The sequence below is a fragment of the Erythrolamprus reginae genome, chromosome 3 (assembly GCF_031021105.1).
Source record: "Erythrolamprus reginae isolate rEryReg1 chromosome 3, rEryReg1.hap1, whole genome shotgun sequence".
Taxonomy (NCBI): Eukaryota; Metazoa; Chordata; class Lepidosauria; order Squamata; family Dipsadidae; genus Erythrolamprus; species Erythrolamprus reginae.
This window is the reverse complement of record NC_091952.1, coordinates 63,606,070-63,628,681: the sequence shown is the minus strand read 5'-3', so window position 1 is coordinate 63,628,681 and position 22,612 is coordinate 63,606,070. Positions and strand designations below refer to the sequence as shown.

Sequence of the window (22,612 nt, the reverse complement as noted above, 5' to 3'; positions counted from 1 at the left end):
CTTTATGAATATGCAGTTTCTATTTTGTCAGGTGCTTCCAGGCAAAGATCTTTGCAATCACAATTCCAATTGTTCAATCTAGGAATCAGACTAGATTTTTTATTTTATAATCACCTTACCCCCAAAACTGGATGGATGGAGGGATGGAGGGATGGAGGGATGGAGAGATGGAGAGATAGATAGATAGATAGATAGATAGATAGATAGATAGATAGATAGATAGATAGATAGATAGATAGATAGATAGATAGATAGAATAATTGGTCTATTCCCAGATTTCCTATCTCTGAATCCCCTTTCCACATATACTCCCACTGTTCATCTAGAGTAGTGTTTTCTTAACTTTAGCAATTTATAATGTGGAACTCAGCCCCCAAAATTCCCAAGAATGTTTGTAGGAAAATTCTGGAAATCGAAGTCCACTCCTATTAAAGATGTTGAATAACATTGATCTACAGTAATCTGTTCCAAATTAATATTTTCCAGAGTTTTATGCTCCCAACCCAAAAAAAGAGCAGACATGACTAACAAGGATCATTCCTCTCCAATTTATAATTTGCAAGCCTTTGACCATTACAGACAATTCCTCAAAAGTTTAAGTGCTTTTCTCCATTAGTTAATTGTATCCTCATTAGAATAGTCAGAGAATTGCAATTTTCTCCTTGGCTACCAGCTTTGCTTATCCCCAGGCCAATATTTAGTCCATTTATCTCAGTTTTCCCAGAACTGCTCAATATATAGAGCAGATAGAGTGAGTACAAAGCACAATAATGGTGATGCCCTTTCTCTTATCAAAACCAGAGTTCGATTTAGCTAAGACACACTGATGACTAGGGTAGTGTGAACTATTCAAAAGGAGCACTTTATAAAAACACTCTCTCTTGAAACATGAAAGCAACATTGTTGTACAGAGGGCTCAGTGTTGTGGCTTCTAAGACTTGCTTCATTTGCCTGCATTGTATGTACAATACATGTATACAACCATTTTCCTTTTTAGAAGTATTTGCTATGCATCTACACTCACACAGTAACTAAGGGGAAAGAGGGATGTATTGGTCACGTTATTGTTCTGCTACGTACCCCATTCAAAGACCCTATGCAGTCTTAATTCTTTGTTCTGCTCTCCAAACTTACCACTTTATTCAAAAAGATTATTTACTATTTATTTTAGATTTATTTTGGAAGGGTTTGTAACTTTGGAGTTACTTCTAAAAAAGGTAAAAGCCTTGCTCTGGGACTAAAAAGCTTTTACAGTAAGACACAAAATATCTTTGCGATTGGACATAGAATACAGTATATACTTCACATAATAGAGGAAGAAGCAGAATCCCTAATGTTTTATCTATTTTTCCCCAGGGATAAATTTTCTCACTTGACCCAATTGCACAGTTTTCTGTTTACCGCTGCCAAAGAATTATCATAATGTTGTTTTCTTCGCTGTGAGAACATGCCCAACTCTTTAAGAGCAGCTGGGACTCTACCTGCCCCAATATAATTACTGGGAAATACTCAGGAAAAAGCTCAGGGAATTACTGGTACCAATAACTTTCAGTAAAATGTCCAATGCTCCATGTTCACCTGAAGGTCATAAAGGTGCAAGGTGGCAAGAATGGGCATTTTAAGGCAGAATACAGGAGAGTTTAAGGAGCTTTCTTTAATCTTACTTGCAGTTCTGGGCATTAGAATTGCTATTACTAAGATTTATCACAATTAGGGTCACTTATACTGCTGCTGATGTTGCTTCTCAAAGAAAATGGCTTAACACTATTCTGCAACATGCTTAGAAGAAGCTGAATACTTTTAGAACGTCCAAGAGTAGAAGAACCAGAAAGAGAATTTGAGTTGAGGAAAGAACATCCCTGCAGGTGCCATGGAGAAAAAGCTGGATACTTTCAGAGCAATTGAGGAGAACCAGGGAGGGAATCATGACAGAGGGGTAATGATCCCTGTAGTGCTGAACCAGAAGAAGGACTGGCATGACAAAGAAAACTCCAGTTTGTGAAGGAAACAACTGAGCAAGTCAAAGGACAGGGGAAACGCAGTGGGGTAGTAAAAATGGAGCTCCACCCCACTTCAATTTGCACTGAAGGATGTTGAAAGAAAATGCAGGGCCTCCTGCATAAGCCACGGCCACAGTGTGGTACTAAAAGTTTTGGTAGCCCTTCACTGTCAAAGGACAGCTATAATATTCCTAAATTACCAATTTACCCAATCCCTTTATTTTCTGTATAACCAGAACCAGCAAGGTTGGGTGGAGAAAAGGTGTAGGGGGTAGGAAAAGAAGGTTTGTTAAAGAAGGTTTGTAAAAAACATTGCATTGCAACGTAAAGTTTTCTGCTTTAAGAAAGAAAATTGGTATGAATAGAAAAGTAACCAAACTTTTTCTTATGAGCAGGAGAAAAAAAATTAAGGAAGGAGAAAGCAGTTAACCTGAATATTTAATTTAATCATCTAAACATTTGGAAATCATAATATAAATTTTATGTACGCAGCTGCACTTTAGAAGCATTAAAGTATGTAATAATTCATTACTAATACTTAGATAATGAACAAAGATTATGCATTGGCATCCTTCAGTCTCAAAAGACCATGGTCTCATACTTGGACTCCTCAGAACATAAAGCCTGGGTAGGTTAGTACGGAGTATAGACTGTTACCGAAGCAGCAGACCCCCCTCCTCTCCACATCTCTGAAATAATCCAATGGAATGGCAAAAGCCAATGTGATTGGTTCCAGCTACATTGTAGGAGTTATCAGAATGTGGCTGTATATAGTCACAAACTGCTTCCGGGATTCTGGCTTCGGATTTTGCCTCAAGGTTTACTCCTGAAGTTTTTTCCAATAATGGATATAGCTACAAGGCAGTGAAGATTTGAAGTCAGAGTTTCCCTTCTCCTAATGGTTGACCAGGGTATCTTCCATGTCTTGCCGTGTTCTTAGAGTACCACATCACTTGTAGAGACCGCCTTCATGTCCGTTGACCTATTCTAGTAGGTTTCATCCACTCAGTCGACTGGAACAGACTGTCTTCACATGCTTGGAATAGACAAGTCCCTATCTTGCCAGTGACCCATCGGCTACTCTCAACCTGGTTTGGTCAGCCTGTCAAAGCTGTTGCCCAGGGTGTGGCTGCTGCACATACTGCAGTTACTAGGAGCCACGGGTGACAGCTGAGTGACGGGTGGGGATTTAAGGTGAACAAACTGCTCTATAAGCTGCTCTAAATGAGCTGCCCTAAAAGAACACAACATACTCCTACACCAGAGGTGCTACCTCTCCCTGAGCACCCCATACTATTATTATACCATAATAGTAAATAAAAATAGGTTTAGTCAAAAGTTTAAGTTGTTTGTGCTTATTGGCTAGGAATACAACAACACAGTATCCTGAATAATAATAATAATAATAATAATAATAATAATAATAATAATAATAATATTATTATTATTATTATTATTATTATTATTATTATTATTCCAGGAAAGGGCAGAATTGAGGAGAAGCAGCTACAGAAATTAGTGAAATACGAAATACGAAGATCTAAAAATCGAGCTGCAACGACTCTGGCATAAGCCCATGAAAGTGGTCCCAGTGGTACTTGGCACTCTGGGCGCAATACCAAAGGATCTCAGCGGACATTTGAAAACCATTGGAATTTTCAAAATCTCCATCTGTCAATTGCAAAATGCCGCTTTACTGGGACCGGCAAACATAATTCGCCGCTACATCACGCAGTCCTAGGTGCTTGGGAAGCGCCCGACTGGCGATAAAATACGAAATCCAGCATAGTGATCTCGTTTGCTATGTTGTACTGACATAATAATAATAATAATTTATTAGATTTGTATGCCGCCCTTCTCCGAAGACTCGGGGCAGCTCACAACAATAATTTCCCAATATCCTCCTTGCCTAATGTTTTGCTATTAAAAAGCCTCCAATTATAAATGGGAAAGCATGGACTGATTGTAATTAAATCATGGCATTACTTTCACTAAAATTTTCCTTGAATAAGGCAGAGCAAGTACACTGTGCAATCTAGGCCTGGAAGCAACCTCAGTGTTTATCAATCAGCTCTCTGGTACATGTTGCTAATTTGAGAGAGCCTCCATTAGTGGCTAATACTGTAATTTATTATTTTCTTGGCTACTTGGAAGGCTTCTGCTACCAGTGAGATGACAGTTCAATCTAAAATAAATTTGAGGAAAGGCCTCATTGCCCATTCAAACATGTGAGATGCTAGGATTGGATTTGGAATGCTGGAATGGACAACCAATGGTGTTTTTATCTTTTGTTGACATCTTGTCCTGTAGGGATTGTCCTATCTTGTGGATGATCCCCTGTTATCTGTACGAACTTCCACCTTCAAGGTATTTCTTTCTTAATTCAATCTGTTTACTGCTATCTCTGTGCCATGTCTCAAGTGTTGCTTCCTTCCTTGTGATGATCGTGTTTTTAGCAGATGGTGCATATTGGAGCTTTTTTATTATCTGGTAGCTTAGAAAATGGTTAAGATTATTGAATGAGGGGCAGCAATATCTATTTTTTAAAAGCTCAAATATGCTAAATGTGAATGTTTAATTATTTGACGTGGCTGTGGCTGTGGCAGCTTTGAGTATGCTAAGATGTTTGTTTTTCCTTTTAACTCTGATCATAAGTTCCCATTCATTTCTCACCTATATTATGAAGGCCTATATTAGGTATATGAATACCTATATTCCTGATCTGCCTATCATTATTTATTTTAGATTGCAAATTATAACAATTCTAATCCAAGATTTCTACTTTCATGTTCTGGATTTATATATAACATAGTTGAGAATTGTTCTGGGTTGAAAAATGTAAGGTAAGTCAGTAGAGCTCAGTGTATGAAGACATTTCATTTTAGGATGAAGTCACGTGCAAGAAACTTAAAACATCTGTAAAAAGCATCTGCAACAACTTCTTTGATTGTTAGGGGCTGTCCAGAATCATTGAAAGTTGGGCAGCATATACATTTTATTATAGTGGTCAGCCAGCTGTTTATACTGGATTTTTCCATCAAGTCCTTTCTGATGATGATGACGATGACAATGACAACAATGAAGATGAGGATGATATCCAGAATGCTAGATTAAAACTTTTCCACTCATTACATCTCAGCAGAAAATATAAAATTTCTATGAATAGTGCTACACTATTCAACTAAAACAATGATTGCTCCATTGCAAATTATTATCTACGTTATCTAAGAAAAGATAAAATGTGACTTTATTTCCATTTATTTGCTATGTTGATCATAACTGTGCCTTGTTATGCACCTGTTTCTGCTTCACAGTTTTGAAGCAGACCTACCACATTGCTATTACATCCATATATTTGCATTACAGTAACTGGTGATGGAATTATATATTCCCTTGCTGGAAAGTATTGTGTTGAAGCCAGCCAAGTGCGAAGTAACTACATAAAAAAAGAAGTAGCCATAGATGCCATATGACTGACTGGTGTTTCTTTACATACATCTCATGTAACAGGCAAAACAGATGTATCCCTGCTAAAAATGAATGAATAGTGCATATTTCTGCAGTTACTCATCCCTCAGCACAGAAGATATAAGCAGTCTTCAAATTATAGCCAATCACTTATTTACAACAACCCCTGAAAAAGCTGTTTCTGTCCTGGATTCAAAATTCCAACATCCAGCCATCCATGGTCATGTGACCATATATTGGATTCTCCCTACCAAAAAAGGAAGGAAGGAGGAATGAAAAAAATATATCTTGGAAAACTACTAAGTGACCACTTGTTAATAAAATTTCATTCCAGATTTTTATTCAAATACAGTGGTACCTCTACTTAAGAACACCTCTACTTAAGAACTTTTCTAGATAAGAACTGGGTGTTCAACATTTTTGTGCCTCTTCTTAAGAACCATTTTCTACTTAAGAACCCGAGCCTGGAAAAATTTCCTGTCATTCCCCCTTTAATCCCGACCATCTCGGGCTTTTCTAGGCTGCCAGAGGAGCCTTTCGGTGGCGCTTAAGGAGGCTTTGGCAGCCCAGAGCGAACAGAGCATTTTCCTTTCTCTGGACACTTGGAGAGGGAATAAACCACTTTGCTGTGATGACTCCCTCGCGCTGCCTCCCATACACCCGGCGCGAATTTGCCTCCCGGAGCATCTGGGCCTGGAAAGGCAAAAGGGGGCATTTTGCCCCGGACTGATCAATTCGGCTTCAGCCAAACCGAGGAGTCAGCACAGTAAAGGAAAGGCGCTGGCTACAAAGCGAGCGAGCGAGAGGAGAGAGGAGCCCTTCAGCATGGGAAGGAAGAGGAAGCAGGTAGCAGCAATAGCAGCAGCCGCCTTTTGGTCAAAGGAATGGGAGGTTCCCCCATCTCGTCCACCTGGGTTTCTCTTTCGGGTGCAGTGTATGGGAGGCAGCCTCGTGCTGGGTGTATGGGAGGCATGTGCTCCTCCTCACTGCCTCAGAATCCCTCTTTTTTTTTTAAGCCTTACAATTTTGGATTTTTTTTATTCCCTTCACCTCACCTTCTTCCTTTGGCAGCGACTGTCCTCCTCCTCTTCTTCCTCTTCCTCCTCCCACCCAAATTCCAAGCTTTTATTTCTTTCCTAATGACTTTGCATGCATTATTTGCTTTTACATTGATTCCTATGGGAAAAAGAGCTTCTACTTAAGAACGTTTCTACTTAAGAACTTGATCACAGAATGAATTAAGTTCTTAAGTAGAGGTACCACTGTATATACAATAGTCCATTTCTAAATGTTCAAGTAGGCAGCAATTATATATAAAGCTAAAAGACTACCCACACTTTAATAAGTCACCCACCAAAGTTGAATTAAATATTTTTCATTTCAAACCAAGTGAACAAGAATTTCCTTGAAGAATACCGTCTGATGTTAACTCTCAAAACATGAATTGAAATTTTTTTGAATGAGTATTTATAGCAGAACATGATGTTGGGTATGCCCCTATTTATAGATTACTTAGATTTTTCTCAGAGACTTGGGATGCATAATAATATTCCATTCAAAAGAAGGTGGAAAGCACAGATCAGCTGCTTTTATCATAATATACAATTATTATTTTTAATTATACCAACCTACCTAGCTATTAAAAGACAGCTTAAATAATAAATTTCATTTTTTGCTTCAAATAATGACAATCTTTGATAGTGTAGTTATATCTTACAAATACTTTGGACTGTATATGTACTATTTTCCAAGGAAAAACAACTTTCTGCAGGCATAAAAAATTTAGTTTAGGCCTACAGGAAATATATAAGGGGACAAAATTGAATTGGCCCAATGAAGTTTAAGTTCAAATATTCAGTAAGATTATTTGATTGCTATGAACAAATCAAAGTTACTTCCCAAATCAAAATCAATAACTCAAATCAAACATCACATTGAACTGAATGCTTTAATTGATAGAAAATGTCAAATTGAATTAAATCATCTTAGCTTCCTGAACTGATATTTGGATTGAAGCTAGTCTACTCAGTAATCCTAATTGAACAAACTGTGTCTAGCAAAAAACAGCCCACTCTAACGTAATGTTCCATTACCAAAGTAACAACTCAACCTCCCAATAATGTAAAAGCATTATTCAGACAAATACAAACTCAACCTACTGCCCCACAATAACCAACACATTATGAAGAGTAACATTGCCATGCATCAAAAACATCTCAGAGACAAGTATCAGACTTACAACCACCTGGAATCACCATAGCACACAAATCAACCAGACCCATCCAAAACATCTTAAGTCAACCATCTTAAATCAACCAGTAGCCCAAGAAGAAAAAACAGGAGTTAACACACACTTTAAGGACTGTTAAGTTCCTCTACTAAAGGCAAAAGGGGGCATTTCGCCCCGGACAGATCAATTCGGCTTCAGCCAAACCGAGGAGACACCACAGTAAAGGAAAGGCGCTGGCTACAAAGCGAGCGAGTGGGAGGAGGCAGGTGATGGTTTAGTGACTTCAGCTCTTGTTGGTTGAGCAAACACCAGCAAGGTCCTGTTATACGCAGGGGTTTAAATAGGGAGTCCTTTAACTCAGGAGCCAATCAGGTTTTACCTGCTTGAGTTCCTGGTCGTACTGGAGTGAAAATTTCCCAGCTTCTCAGGACATAACATTGACTATTACAAACACTAAGTAAGACAGACAGACAGAAGGGTTATGAATACTGACTAGCACTAAGAAAACATAACGAAAACTCCTTAATTGTAGAACACATGGACAGATTCAACATAGTTTCAACTAGTAAACTGTGAGTATCCTAGACTAAGCTACATCCAAAAACACTATGGTAGCTTGGCATTTAGACAAATCAGCCATTAATAAAAACACAGAGGTGGGTTTCTCCCAGTTTGGAATGGTTCTATGGAACTGGTAGTAACTTGGCAGGCTGGTTCCCTGGAACCGGCAGTAACCCAGGCCTGCCACTCCCCAGAACCAGCTCTCTCAATGGTGCCATAGGTAGTACCTTTTTTTTTGCTTCTGCGCCTGCGTAGAAACTGTTTTTTTAGCACTGCGCAATGCACATGCTCCTCCGCAGCACATCAAGGAACGAACCAGCAGTGAAGAAAACCAGAATCCACCCCTGACATAGAGGTAAACCAAATTTACACACTATTCAAAAGAGACAACAAAAGCTAAGAAGGTGGGGAGACAAGAACAGGTCCCCTCCAGCAACTAACACCCAGGTAAAATCAGACAAAAATCAGACAAGTAAAACCAATACTCTAATCAAGAAACTACTATGGGGGGAAAAACCCACATCCTGATCAATATTGACAGGGCAAGGTATATAAACAGGGAGCAAATCTCACAGTCACTAGCACCAGGTGATGTTACCTGCTCAGGTAATGAAATGTCTGCAAGCAACCAAGCTTAGAGAGCACCAAAGACTCCACTATTCAACTATATCAATTATATTGCAGTTGATTTATAACAGTTCTGAAATATGGCATCGGCATATGGCATCCACATATTTGAATATCGAGTTTTATCTAAAAATAGATTAATATCTGGAAACAAATGTAGGTTAGAGTATTTAAATTTATTCCCTAATAAAAATAGGCAATATGTTTCTTAATTTAGGAAATGTTTATTTACTGAATCACAGCAATCAATTATGTGAGTATTTCCACATTCAGATGTCAGGATCTTTCTTCCTGATATTCAAGAGCAAAACAAACGTTCAGACTATGGAACTGGATATAAGTGAACTATATTACCCTAAGCCAGTGTTTTTCAACTGGGGTTCCAGGGAACCCAAGGGTTCTGCAAGGGCAGCCAGGGGTTCTGAGACTTAATGAGAAAAAAAATCGACCAGACCGTATCACACAGCAGCAGCAATCCTTGCCACCCACTCCGGCTCAGGTCTGGGCTTTCATCACCCCCGCCAGTTCATTTCTCCATAGTCTCTCCTCCGCCTCTTCCTCCTCCTCCTCCTTCGACAGCATCTCCCTCAGCAGCCATGGTTAACGGAAGCCCCCTAGCAGCCAATGCAGAGGAGCAGCTCCTTCTCTCCAGCCAAAAAGAAGAAAGAGACATGGGGGTATCTCTTTCTGCTGAGGGAGACCCCGACAAAGGAGGAGGAGGAAAAGAGGTGGAGGAGCGACTGTGGAGAAATGAACCGGCGTTTCTCCAGCGTGATTCTTGCTCTCCGGTGCCCTTCACTGCCTGCCGCTGCCACCGCTAGTCCCACAACCACCTCTTGTCATCTTCCCTTCCAGTCAACATGGTGTCTACACTGAGTGGAGAAAAGGGGACATAGCAGGGGAAAGACAGACCCGACGCCCCCATTCCCCCCACCACATTCCGCTTTTGGCTTCACCTCCTTCAAGAATGCTTAATCGGGGACTGCAACAAAGTCACAACCCCACCCACTCATTATGGATGCCAGCAACTGAATGCCCCCCCACCGCGCACGGCATCAAAGGGTTCCCCTGAAGAAAAAATGGTTGAAAAACACTGCCCTAAGCAAATTATTTTTCAACATGACAGCCAGATGCATTTTAAAGAAAGGAATTGCTGTCACGATTCCCATGGAGAACTCATAAAAAGTGTTTGAAAGTCTAGCTCTGATTACTGACATGTGTTGATGCACTCTCTGACAGAACCACGAGTTCATTGATGAGCAGATGTTTGATCAAAACTGCTTGGAGAGCTCAATGCAGAATTACCCATCAACCCGAAGCCCTTCCCTTTCAAGTCAACAGAGTACCTCCTGCTGTTCTCGACATAGTAAGAAGACGACGCACCTCCCCAATTCCAGTGTGCCAGCAACCCGACTACGGAGCATGCAGGAGCTCAGCACCATACATATCCAATGCAGTGAGCAACCCTCACTCACAACAAGGTACAGGGGAGAAGAGGGTGGGTTCATTGATGTAAGGGGACTAGCACATAGGTATCCAGCCCAAACATGGAAATTTGGTTTTAAGTAGTATGCTGAGTTTGCAGTCGAGATAATTTTCTAGGAGTGTATGTGAAAGTACTTTGGAGAATTCTAATATTTAAATCTGTATTTTCTAATTCCACATTTAGCTGGATGAGGGAATTCTGACATATACAACGGTATCTCTACTTAAAAACGCCTCTACTTAAGAACTTTTCTAGATAAGAACCAGGTGTTCAAGATTGTTTTGCTTCTTCTTAAGAACCATATTCTACTTAAGAACCCAAGCCTGGAAAAATTTCCAGGAAATTTGAGAGTGGCCAGTTTCCTGCCATAACCCCTTTAATTCTGGCCATCTCGGGCTTTTCTGGACTGCCGGAGGAGCCTTCCGGTGGCTCTTAAGGAGGCTTTGGCAGTCCAGAGCAAACAAAGCATTTTCCTTTCTCTGGGCGCTTGGAGAGAAAATAAACCTCTGCCAGGACCCAGAGAAAAGAAACATTCCCTTCCCTCTGGCAGCGACCCTCCTCCTCCTCTTCTTCTTCCTCCTTCTCCTCCCCCCCCCCAAATTCCGAGTTTTTATTTCTTTCCTAATGGGTTTCCACGCATTATTTGCTTTTACATTGATTCCTATGGGAAAAATTGCTTCTACTTACAAACTTTTCTACTTAAGAAACTGGTCACGGAATGAAATAAGTTCTTAAGTAGAGGTACCACTGTATACTGCTCAAAAAATAAAGGGAACACTCAAATAAAGCATCCTAGATCTGAATGAATGAAAGATTCTCATTGAATACTTCTGTACAAAGTTGAATGTGCACAACAGCATGTGAAATTGATAGTCAATCAGTGTTGCTTCCTAAGTGGATAGTTTGATTTCACAGAAGTTTGATTTACTTGGAGTTATTGTGTTGTTTAAGTGTTCCCTTTTTTTTTTGAGCGGTGTATTTTGTTATATTGCCATGGCTATTAATGCTACAATTAAGAAGCCAAAAGTAATATCTTAAATAACCATCTTGAGAGATTTTGGAATTGCAACTCATAGTATATCCAGGCCACATCCAATTTTTTAAAAAATAGGAATTCTCAAAAATGCCAGCCTAATATTACTGGAATGTATTGAACTGGGGTAAAGCTGCCTTATGTAATGACAAGCATCATCCAGTAAACGTTTAAATAACTTAACATATGACACTCAGATGTCAGGACCTAACCTTCTGCAGAGTGTATTGATCGGTTGAATGGGCGTTTATGAATTAGTTACTATGCAAGATACTGTGCATAGCAAGAAACCAAAATTTGCTATAAAATGTGTACATCAGCCCACAATGAAGGCAGACAGAAGCATGGCTTTCAAAAATCAAATCTGGAATTTATCTTTAATATAAAAAAATATAAAATATGTTAGATCTAATATAGATTTTGTTACATACAGCTGGAAAACAACACAAAAAAAATCAAATATTTTTGGAAATATTTTATTTCAAGGAATGTTTGATTAATTTTGCCTGAAGTGCAAAAAAAGAAAGTAACTAATTTCTCTGACTTGGCAATGGTTCAGTGAAAAACAATGTGACTTAGCAATAGTTTATGTGGCTCTAATTCATTTTTTCTTTCCTAAGTTAAAAAGTTTTCAGTAGCAAAAGAAAAATATACCAATGTTTCAAATGAATTGGGTTTTTCATATCTCAGTTGATTTCTTTTAAATCAGATTCGAATTAAAAACAAATATAACTTCATTCCTTGCATTTTGGTTAAAGGATCTGAAACATCCGCTTCTGTTCTCTTTTTAAATGCTACTGAGCTGTCACTTCCTTCTTGGGTAAAAAGCCTTGATAATCTTGCATTAGTATCAGAGAGAGAAAAAATATGAATTGTTTTAATCATGTACATGGAAGAAGTAACAAAAAAGCAGCTATTTTTCTGAAATCAAGTTCATATGATCTTAGGAATGGAGAAATGTGCCTTTTCTTTTCTATATCAAAACCGACTTTCAAGTGTCAAGATTTCAATTTTTTTTTTCCCAGTCCTGACCCGCAATCATATGATCAATGAAGTGGTAACTGATCATCTTCTGCTTCACTGAATATGTCGCAAAGTCTCAGTACTTAATGGATGGAGTTGATAGTGATCAAATTGAGATCTTAGTGAAAAAATATGGTCTTCCATTTATTTATCAATTTTATTATGGCCACCTATATCATGAAAAAGATATTTAGGCAGCTTACAGGGGGGAAAGTATAAAACAATAAGCATGTTATATTTTATAAAAAGTTTTAAAAACACATAACAACACAAAAGAACTTCAATCATTTATGTTGACACTTTAATAATTAAAATGTAAAAAATAAAAAATAGAAAGTAGAACACATAACTAAAATAGAATAATAATTCGTAGCCTGAATTTGCAAGAATGAAGTAGAAAGGTACAAAATGAACTAAGACTAACAACAAATATCAAAAATAATTTTAAAAGTTTCTCTCAACATATAAAAAATGAGAAAAATGGCAAAGAAATTTTCAGCTCCCTAATGGGACAAGATGGCAAGGCAGTGACAGTTAGCAGGGAGAAAGCGGAACTGCTTAATTCATTCTTTGCATCTGTCTTTATACAAAAGGAAAAAAAATAGTCCAACATATGTGTTCTGTCGGGCTCTCTGGTAGACTCCTCCCAAAAATTCACAGGTACAAATTTCAGACACATACACTTTTGAAAATTGAAAACAATGTTCTTTATAATGAAAATTCACTTAAACTAAGCTCTCTTTTGGTATAGCAAAGAGCACTACTCTCCAAACTGGTAATTTGTACAAGTCCCTTATCAGTTCTGTGATACTTAGCTTGCAGCTGTGAGGCAATTCACAGTCCTTCTTTCACAAAGTGAAACACACTTTGCTCTGGTTTAGTTTCAAAGCGGGGAAAAATCAGCACACAAACAGTCAAAGTCAGTAAAGCAGTCACGAAACACAACGATCAGATAATCCTCCACAATGGCCAAACCCACAGGCTGCAATTTATAGCAGCCTCACTAATTACCACAGCCCCACCCAACCACGGGTGGCCTCATTTTCTTTGATAATAATCTCTCAGTAGTTGTTGCCTATGCATCGCTCTCTGCATGCGTGGCTGTATCATTAACTCTTGTTCTGAATCCAAGGAGGAGCTAGATAATTGATCTCCTTCTGAGCTGTCTGCCACACTCTCTTCCTCCCTGTCACTCATGTCTTCTTGGTCAGAGGAGCCTTCATCAGCAGATTCCACCGGGGGCAAAACAGGCCTGCAGCATGTGGATGTCTCCCCCACATCCACAGTCCTTGGGGCAGGAGCTGGGCCACAGCTAACCACAACCATATGAAAAGTATAATTGTAGAAGACAGAATAGGAATACAAGTCAAAATAGTCCAGAGAATCTCTATCAAATTCTAGACAAGTTCAAATTGCCGGACCAGATGTATTACATCTCAGGATTCTGAAGGAGCTAGTAGATATTATCTCAGAACCACTGTGTATACTTTTTCAAAAATCCTGGACCTCTGGGAAACTACCAGAGAACTGGCATTTTAGCTGCCATACGAGACCAAGGGCACTTCATGGTCTCCTCTTTAAGTACCTGAGATTTCACAGACATGTTTAGTGAAACAGAAGATGATCAGTCACCACTTCAGTGTTCATATGAATGCTCTGTTGAATGGTGCCTTGGGCCAATATTCCTATTGGGCATCTTGGGCCAAGACACCCAGTCAATCTGCTCTTGGGACTTGAATTGGTAATTTTAACTGGGTTTGTTTTAATTCAAAAGAAATTGGGGAACCTTAGGCTCTGAAATGATTGCTGGCAATTGAACCAGATTACCATGTATAATCTTATCCTTTGTCACTCGCTTCACAACTTCTAGAATGGTTCTGAAAGGCTTGGGTGTTTACCAAGCTGGGTTCCTTGAAAAGCATATAATGTAGTAGGAGATGAATGAAAGATGGCATTTTCCATCCAGTATGAGCATTTCAAATATACAGTCATGCTCTTTGGGTTGACTAATGCTTTCACATCTTCCAGCATTTCATGAATGATGCATTCTGACATCTCCTGGATCACTACATCATTATTTACCTTAACGGTATTCTGATTTTCTTCTCATCCTGAACAATATGTGCAATTACCTACATAAATTCAATGTGAATTATAGTTCTCCCATTTGGAATTTATATTATGTTCTGGCTAGTAAGAATCCTGCTTAAAAGCTTATACAGTATTTCCCTATAACCTTAAACCTACCCCTTTTAGATAATATACTACTCCCATACAAATTAGATTTGAGCTACATTTATAAACCTTACTTAAGAATATGAAGTAAGGTATAAGGTTTTATGAATTCTTTTATTTCACATATATATATGTATGGATAATAGTATTTACATACTGAAAGGGGTAATGCCAAATTTTCTCTTTCAAGCAAAGTACAGTAAACCTTCAGAAATATGCCCTGACATAGGTAAGTAATCATAATAATTGAAGGAGGCTTGGAACTTCAATGAGTAGCTGTGTCAGGGTTCCAAATAGCATCCAAAATTAAATCAGAGTCCAAGGCAAAGTATTCCTCAAAGTTCCTATTTATTAGCAGAACTATGTTGGCACATCTGGGAGAAACCTGAAGCTGAAGTCCCCGGGGTTTCTCCACCCAGTTGAAAGTTCAAGCCTTGTCCCCATACCTCCATGTCCATCACATTGACCAATCTTCAACTGCCATCTGGCAGAATCCACCCATCTCCTTCTGTGCAGATGCAGGAGTGTGAAGACAAAGGATGACCTTGACTATCTAGAAAGAATTTGTTATAGCTACATACAGACAACCCTCATGCAATTCCCCCTCCCAAATTCCCACAGTAAGGAATAAATATTAAAATAATATAAACTGTGGCAGGCCAAAGACCCCAACTAAAATGGCTTTGGCCTAACAAGGTGTTTTTCTTTGATTATAGGAAGGCTTGTTAAGTAAAAAAGTAAATAGTCTTCAAATATCATCCAAAAATAAATAAACAAGAATGACACATAGAAAAATATGCCAAAAATCTTCATTGTTATTAATTGACTGTCCTAAAATATAGAATTATAGAGTTCCTGACAAATCTGAAGAACACTGTAATAGCTGACTTAAATAAAAATGACTAGAGGGTAATGCTTAGGCAAGGCCATTGTCTTCATCAGAGGTGGGGAACTAGGGTCCTTTTATGACTTGTTGAAGTCCACAAGTTATAAAAAGGCCATAGTTCCTCACCTCTGCCCTACATAAACAACTTCATATTCTTTGTCTAATTTTGTATGTCACTTCATAGAACCTGGCAATCTTATACAGATGACACTCTAAAAATTAGAATATCGTGCAAACATTCATTTATTTCAGTAATGTAACTTAAAAGGTGAAACTTAATATATGAGAAATATTCATAACATGCAAGGCAAGATAGTTCAAGCCATGATTTGTCATAATTGTGATGATTATGGGGTACAGCTCATGAAAACCCCAAATCCCCCATTTCATAAAATTAGCATATTACATGCGATCAATAAAAAAAGGAATATATATAGAACAATATCAGACTTCTGGAAAGTATAAGTGTGCTTATGTGCTCAGTACTTCGTTTGGGTCCCTTTTACAGCAATTATTGCCTTAATGTGGCGTGGCATGGATGCTATCAGCCTGTGACATTATTGAGGTGTTGTGGAAGACCGGGATACTTTAATAGTGGCCTTCAGCTCTTCTGCATTGTTCTGTGTCATGTCTCTCATCTTTCTCTTGGCAATGCCACATAGATTCTCTATGGGGTTCAGGTCAGGCGAGTTTGCTGGTCAATCGAGGGCAGTAATCCCATGGTAATAGAATTAATGAAGCACAGTGTACCAACACCAGCAGATGACATGGCTCCCCAAATCAACACAGATTGTGGAAACTTTTGCATCTCATTTGGAAACCAAAGACCCAGAGTATGGAAGAAGAATGGAGAGGCACACACTGCAAGATACTGAGGTCAATTGTAAAGTACCCACAATCTGTGTTGATTTGGGAGCCATGTCATCTGCTGGTGTTGGTCCACTGTTCTTCATTAAGTCTAGGATCAATGCAGCCATCTACCTGGAGGTTTTGGAATACTCCATGCTTTCATTTGCATACAAGCTTTATAGGGATAGTGACTTAAATTTGCCAGCAGGACTTGGCACCTGCCTACATTGTCAAAACCACCAAAACCTGCTTCAATGACCATGGGATTACTGTCCTTGATTGGCCAGCAAACTCACCAGAATTGAACCTAGGGATGGGCTACTGCCCGGACAGTGGGGAAGGCAGTGGGGTAGTGAAAATGGAGCTCCACCGCAGAGCACCCAATTTGCACTGAAAGATGTTGAAAGAAAATGCAGAGCATCCTGCATAAGCCGTGCACACAGTGTGGTAGTAAAAATTTTGGTAGCCCTTCACTGCCTGAACCCCATAGAATCTGCATTGCTATGCATATGCATAGAGAATCTATGGGGCATTGCCAAGAGAAAGATGAGAGACATGAGACTGAACAATGCAGAAGAGCTGAAGGCTGCTATTGAAGCATCCTGGTCAGCCATAACACTTCAGCAGTGCCCCAGTCTGATAGCGTCTATGCCATGCCGCATTGAGGCAGTAATGGCTGCAAAAAGGACCCAAACAAAGTACTGAATACATATGCATGCTTATACTTTTTCAGAGGTCCGATATTGTTCTATGTACAATCCTTGTTTCATTGATCACATATAATATTCTAATTTTCTGAGATCGCGAATTTGTGGTTTTCATGAGCTGTACCTCATAATCATCACAATTTTGACAAATCAAGGCAAGGAACTATCTTGCTTTGCATGTTATTAGTATCTCTCATATATTACATTTTACCTTTTAAGCTGCATTACTGAAATAAATGAATATTTGCACGATGTTCTAATTTTTCAAGTTTCACCTCTATGTTATTTCAGGGTTAATATCAGAAAATAAGAGCTGGTGATCAATGTATCCTGTTTTACTAATCAGGAGTGGGGCAATTAGGGCATTTCAAGGTGCTGTGTGAAACTGGCAGTACAAAAGAACATGTTCAATAGTTTCTACTTGAATCACAACATTTTTGTTTCTTCCAGCTAGGAGTGCTGAAGGTAGTGCACTACATCAGGCTAAAGTAAAGACCCTTCTCTGGTTGGAATATTAAGATTTGTGGGGTGCAAGGATGTATCTCTGACTGTCCGTCATGGAAAATTGAGTAGTATTACTCACATCTATTTGTCATATGGATGTTGTTAAAGTGTGGTTCTTGTCTGCTTATAGCCCAAGAATAATAGATACGGGGGGGGGGGGGGGGGGTTGTCCCTAAAATTGGAAGTTCAAACACATACAATGTTTGCAATAGCACTGTTCTTACCTTCTATTCCTTTAAAACGAACATAAAATGTCTTTTTATGTTATAGTCGCTCCAGCCTGAATATGAAATCAGATGATAGTCTGAGACCGAACTGCAAAGCTGCTCAAATAACCACAGCAATCATCAGCATCCCAACACCACCGGCCCTGGCTCCAGAAGGCGAAAGCAGGCCTTCCTCCTCCAGCCCCAGCCATTCAAAGAACACAATCATGGCTAGCAGCAACATTGTCAAGGTTTCAGCTTTGTAAGACTGGCTTGGTCAAACACGATGGCAGTAGATTGGAAGGCCAATCTTTCTCCCTTTCTCCCCAACTTCCATATTCCTTCTTTGCTGCAAATTGTGCCTAGATGAATGGCTGGATGGACAATGGGCCAACCTGACCAACATCTAAGAACTGAGGATGAGAGCCGAAGGAGGCAGCTTCCTTCAAACTCACATTCATGCTGCAGAGCGAGCTCAGAAGAATCAGGAAACTGTGTTTGTATGTATGGGTGTATGCGTGTGTGTGTGCATGGAAGAACAGAGTGGCCAAAGGATCTCTCTTTGACAAGTTGAAGCCTTGTTCTAAGACATGAGGCGTAGAATAGTTTTTGGATAGTGATATATAAGTCCTGTCATAACTACAAGAAGGTCAGTAAAGAAGTAGAATTATAACACTGTGTATCTCAGCACCTTTTAAAAGGTTTTTAATGGATAATATTTATTCATGAGGAAATGACTGAAAAAGGTGACCAAAATGGATTTTGTGATTTTTTTTCTTCTGTCTTCATGCAGCAGGATCTTTTATTAACTGAAACGACTTCTTTATTTTCTGTTATACCCAAACGTTTTTTTTTAAAGAATTCATATTGTCACACAAATTTAATTTTCATTCTTTTATGCATTTGTGCATGCGTGTGTAAGAACGAAAAAGAGAACCACAAAACTGGCATTTTCCAACTATGAAAGATCTGAGCACACATTCCTGTTTCTGGGCTCAATCCTGCAAAGACTTACTGTTTGCATGGTCAACAACATGCTTTAAGTAATGCCTGTGGATTCAACGGTTCTACCTACTGTCCATCCCTTTCTGCATGAGTGTGTCTTTGCAGGCTTCAGCCTTTAGTGCGCAGTAGCAAAACAGATGCCTGCATGTAGTCACGCACACACACAAGCACTAATGAAACATTCGTTTTAGATGGCACTTTTTCTGAACACAATTCTGTAATTGCCTTTAATTCAACAAAAATTGCAGTTGCAAACAGTGTATTTGTCTGCTAATTATTGTCTGTGAAAAAAAATCATATTTGTGGAACAAAAGAACAGGCTTCCATAGTTCACCACAATTCTTTGCTTTTCAAAGTATTACTTTGGTTATCACAGATTGGTAGAGAATGTGATTAGACTAACTAGTTCTGTATTTTTAAAATCCAGAAAATGGCCTGGGGAAAATTTATTTATTTTTTAATTATTCAAGCAAGTTTCAGAGGGCAAAATCATTTGAAGCATCTGCTGCAGATGTTCATAACTGAAATGTAATCTATGCCCATGCTTTCCTTTATGTTTTATATGTATTTATTTAATAGTAATGGAAGTGTCTCCCATTGTATATAATAGCCAGTAGTCAGTGGATGTGTCCTTTGTTAGGACTATTTTAAGAGCCAAAACTTTTTCATGGACTGAAAGTGAATTTCATTTTGTAAAACAGTCCTGTGGCTCTTAGTAAAACTCTCTGGGTGGCATTGGCTTAATGGATACAGCAATAGAATATTTTACTTTCCCTAGATAAAGCATCATTTCTTTTCAATGAGATGTTGCTTTTAGATTTGGGGGCCTACTTTATATTAGAATGTCATTTCTAATCAATTTATAAAATACTGTTAATAGATGTTTTAAAAATATCTATGTTTCAGAATAGTTCACCAATTGTTAACTGTTGTTACACTGTTTAGAAAGTTTAGGACTGTGAGGTACAACCATCTAAAGCTTTATACCAATATTCTCCTAATGTCTTTCTCTGGAGGCAAACCTGCGTGGCCACATTTATGCCAAGACAGCATACACTGCTTCAGAGCATTGCGAACTGTACTTTTATTTTCTTACTAAATTGTGCAATTTATCAACCATCTTAGATTTGTTTAAGTTTTGATCTATCTGATGTCTACAACGTTCTGTCTTTTGATACCTTGCTTTCATTTTTATATATCTTCACAAAGTATATAGCCCAAGACATTTTGAGCTTGAATTTGCACTTGCAGAAGGAAGACAGGCTTTGCTGATTCAAGCATTGTTCAGAGGGGAAAATAAAGGGGGGGGGGCGGACAATCTGTGCTGAAAAAGTCATCTTCTCTATAGGCTTTGTTTTTGGCAGCTTTTTTCATGTTATTACATCTTAAACTGAGTCTGAAACCAAATTTTTGAATAGGCTATGACTAGGTCTTTGGAAACTGAATTTCAAAGAGCCTATAAAAAAATCCCACCTTTGTAAATGTTTCCATTTTGAGTTGTTAAAATGAGGCATTCCTGCACATTGCACCATAAGAGGTCTTATCAGCTGAAGGATTCCACTAAGGCAACTTTAAATTCTATCCATTGACTTATACAAATAGCTGGATCCATGCATTATGCTAAACAGGAACTTTTGATATAATCTGTTGCTTAACACTACGTGGAAATTATACTCTTAACTGTGCAACTTAAAATAGTTTTTACTGTCTTGTATTTCAAAAAAGTTGGACATGCTGTACTGCCGCCCCATATACTGAAAAACTCATTATTCTAGTAATCTGGAGGAATCCTTAATTTGCCATCCAAAATGTCAATGCCTGGTTTAACCCTGGAACTATCTGCAGGTGGTTGAAAGAAGTGAGGATGGCAACTATGACTATACCATCTAGACTAGGCCCCTTTACATAGGTCTGATGCAAAAGAAAAAAAAAAGTGAGATCACTTGATCTGGACATTTTGGCTTTAACTACTCCTGAAGATATTTCTGGTTTAGCCTGTGAAATTATGAACTGGGTTTTTTTTTAATTTCAGAGTTGTCCCCTTTGCATCTCTATATATTGAACTCTTGTTTAGTAACTGCCACCCATCTCATGCACATTGATGGGGGAAAGGTTACTGAGTAAGGGACCGTTGCCTTGTTTTTATAATTTCATTGGTGATGTTGATGCTGATTGAATTACTTGCAGACAGGCTAAGCTTCTAGTCTTTCTTTTCTGATACTAATACATAATCTAAAGAAATTGATCATGCAACTTACAGAAATGCCTTATTGAAGCTCTCCTTTGCTTCATTTTGCTTCATTACACCTCATTATACCTTAACAATCAGTTCCTACCTAGGCAATCTGAAGTATATTCCTCAATTCTCTTTAACATACTGTGTTGATTTTTATTCCTATGCAAAGGATAGCTATAGAAATCTGAGTTTTGCCCTATGTCCAATTTATTTCATCCAATTAGCAGAAACAAGACGTATCTGGTTTGAAATAGCAAATTAAGTAAAAATTGGTTTTGGCTCTATTGAGTTTCAATCTACTAACAGTATAATCTACCTTTCTAAAAAAAATGTTTGATCCTTTAAACCCCTATTGAAGGATATAATGGAATTGGAAAAGGTGCAAAAAAGGGCAACAAGAATGATCAAGGAAATGGAGCACCTCCCTTATGAAACCAGGTTGCAACGCCTTGGTCTCTTCACCCTTGAAAGATGGCATTTAAAGGGTGACATGATCAAAGTATATAAAATCATGCATGGGATAGAAAAGGTGGATAGAGAAAAATACTTTTCTCTATCACACAATACTAGGAGAGTGGGCACTCCCTAAAGCTCATAGGTAAGAAAGTGAGGACAAATAAAGGGAAATGTTTCTGTTTTATGGAATTCACTGTCAGCTTGCATTGCTTCAAGGATTAGACAGATTCATGGATGCCAAGTGTATCGGTGGTTATTGAAACGGATGTCCAAGTTGGCTGTGTTGGCTGAGGCAGGCAGGATTATCTTGAGTACCATTTGTTAGGGATCAAGGAAAAGGGAGGGTTTTGCCTTCTCTTTCTGCTCAAGATCCCCATGTACAATTGATGGGCCATTGTGTGACACAGAATGCTGGACTCGATTGGCTTTGGCCAATTCAGCATAGCTCTTCTTATGTTCTTATGTTCTCATTTCCATTACAACATATTTTCCAGATTTAAATTGTCTCCCCCAAAAGTATAGTGGGTACACAAAATATAGCAGTACACAATTGCTGCCTCTGGCCTAGCAATTATATGCAAACCATGGTTTTAAATATGGTTTATGTCATAATGATAGGTAAACTAATCTACCATGGCTTGTATAACAATACTATTAAAACAAGCCAAAGGATAGCTTGCAGGCCTATCCAACAGAACATTATTATCCAGCAATCACATGTGTTGATATGTATCATACACTGCATCAGACAAGATGCTGTGGTAATGCAATTATTAGAATGCAATATTGAGGCTAATTCTGCTACTGCCAGGAATTCGATCTTGACTAGCTCAAGGTTGATCAAGCCTTCCTTCCAAGGTTGGTAAAATGAGGATCCAGATTGTTGGGGACAATATGATGACATTTGTAAAGCACTGGGAAGGTGCTGCAAAGCACTGTGGAATAGTATATAAGTGCTAGTGTTAGTGCTATATAAATAACATAGTGTAGTAGAGTGGTACTGAATTCTAACAAAAGTGATTCTATGCAAAGAAAAGATAAGTGCTGTTATTTTAATACATCTAGAACATGTTTTAAGGATGAAACTAAGCAGCTGCAAG

General features: G+C 38.5%; 1 protein-coding gene across 2 annotated transcripts in view; it reads left to right on the top strand.

Annotated features, from left to right (window-relative positions):
• The window catches only part of KCND3 (potassium voltage-gated channel subfamily D member 3), a 343,593-nt gene extending 325,106 nt beyond the window's left edge, over window positions 1-18,487 (top strand). Inside the window, exons 5-7 of one of the 2 annotated variants that reach the window (XM_070745616.1) lie at window positions 4,311-4,367; window positions 10,126-10,367; window positions 17,880-18,487. In XM_070745616.1, coding sequence (XP_070601717.1) covers window positions 4,311-4,367; window positions 10,126-10,367; window positions 17,880-18,081 — 501 coding nt within the window. In that variant the 3' untranslated portion in view covers window positions 18,082-18,487. The remainder of the gene's footprint in view (window positions 1-4,310; window positions 4,368-10,125; window positions 10,368-17,879) is intronic. The other variant, XM_070745617.1, reaches the window with a different exon arrangement.
• Window positions 18,488-22,612: the final 4,125 nt, after the last annotated feature.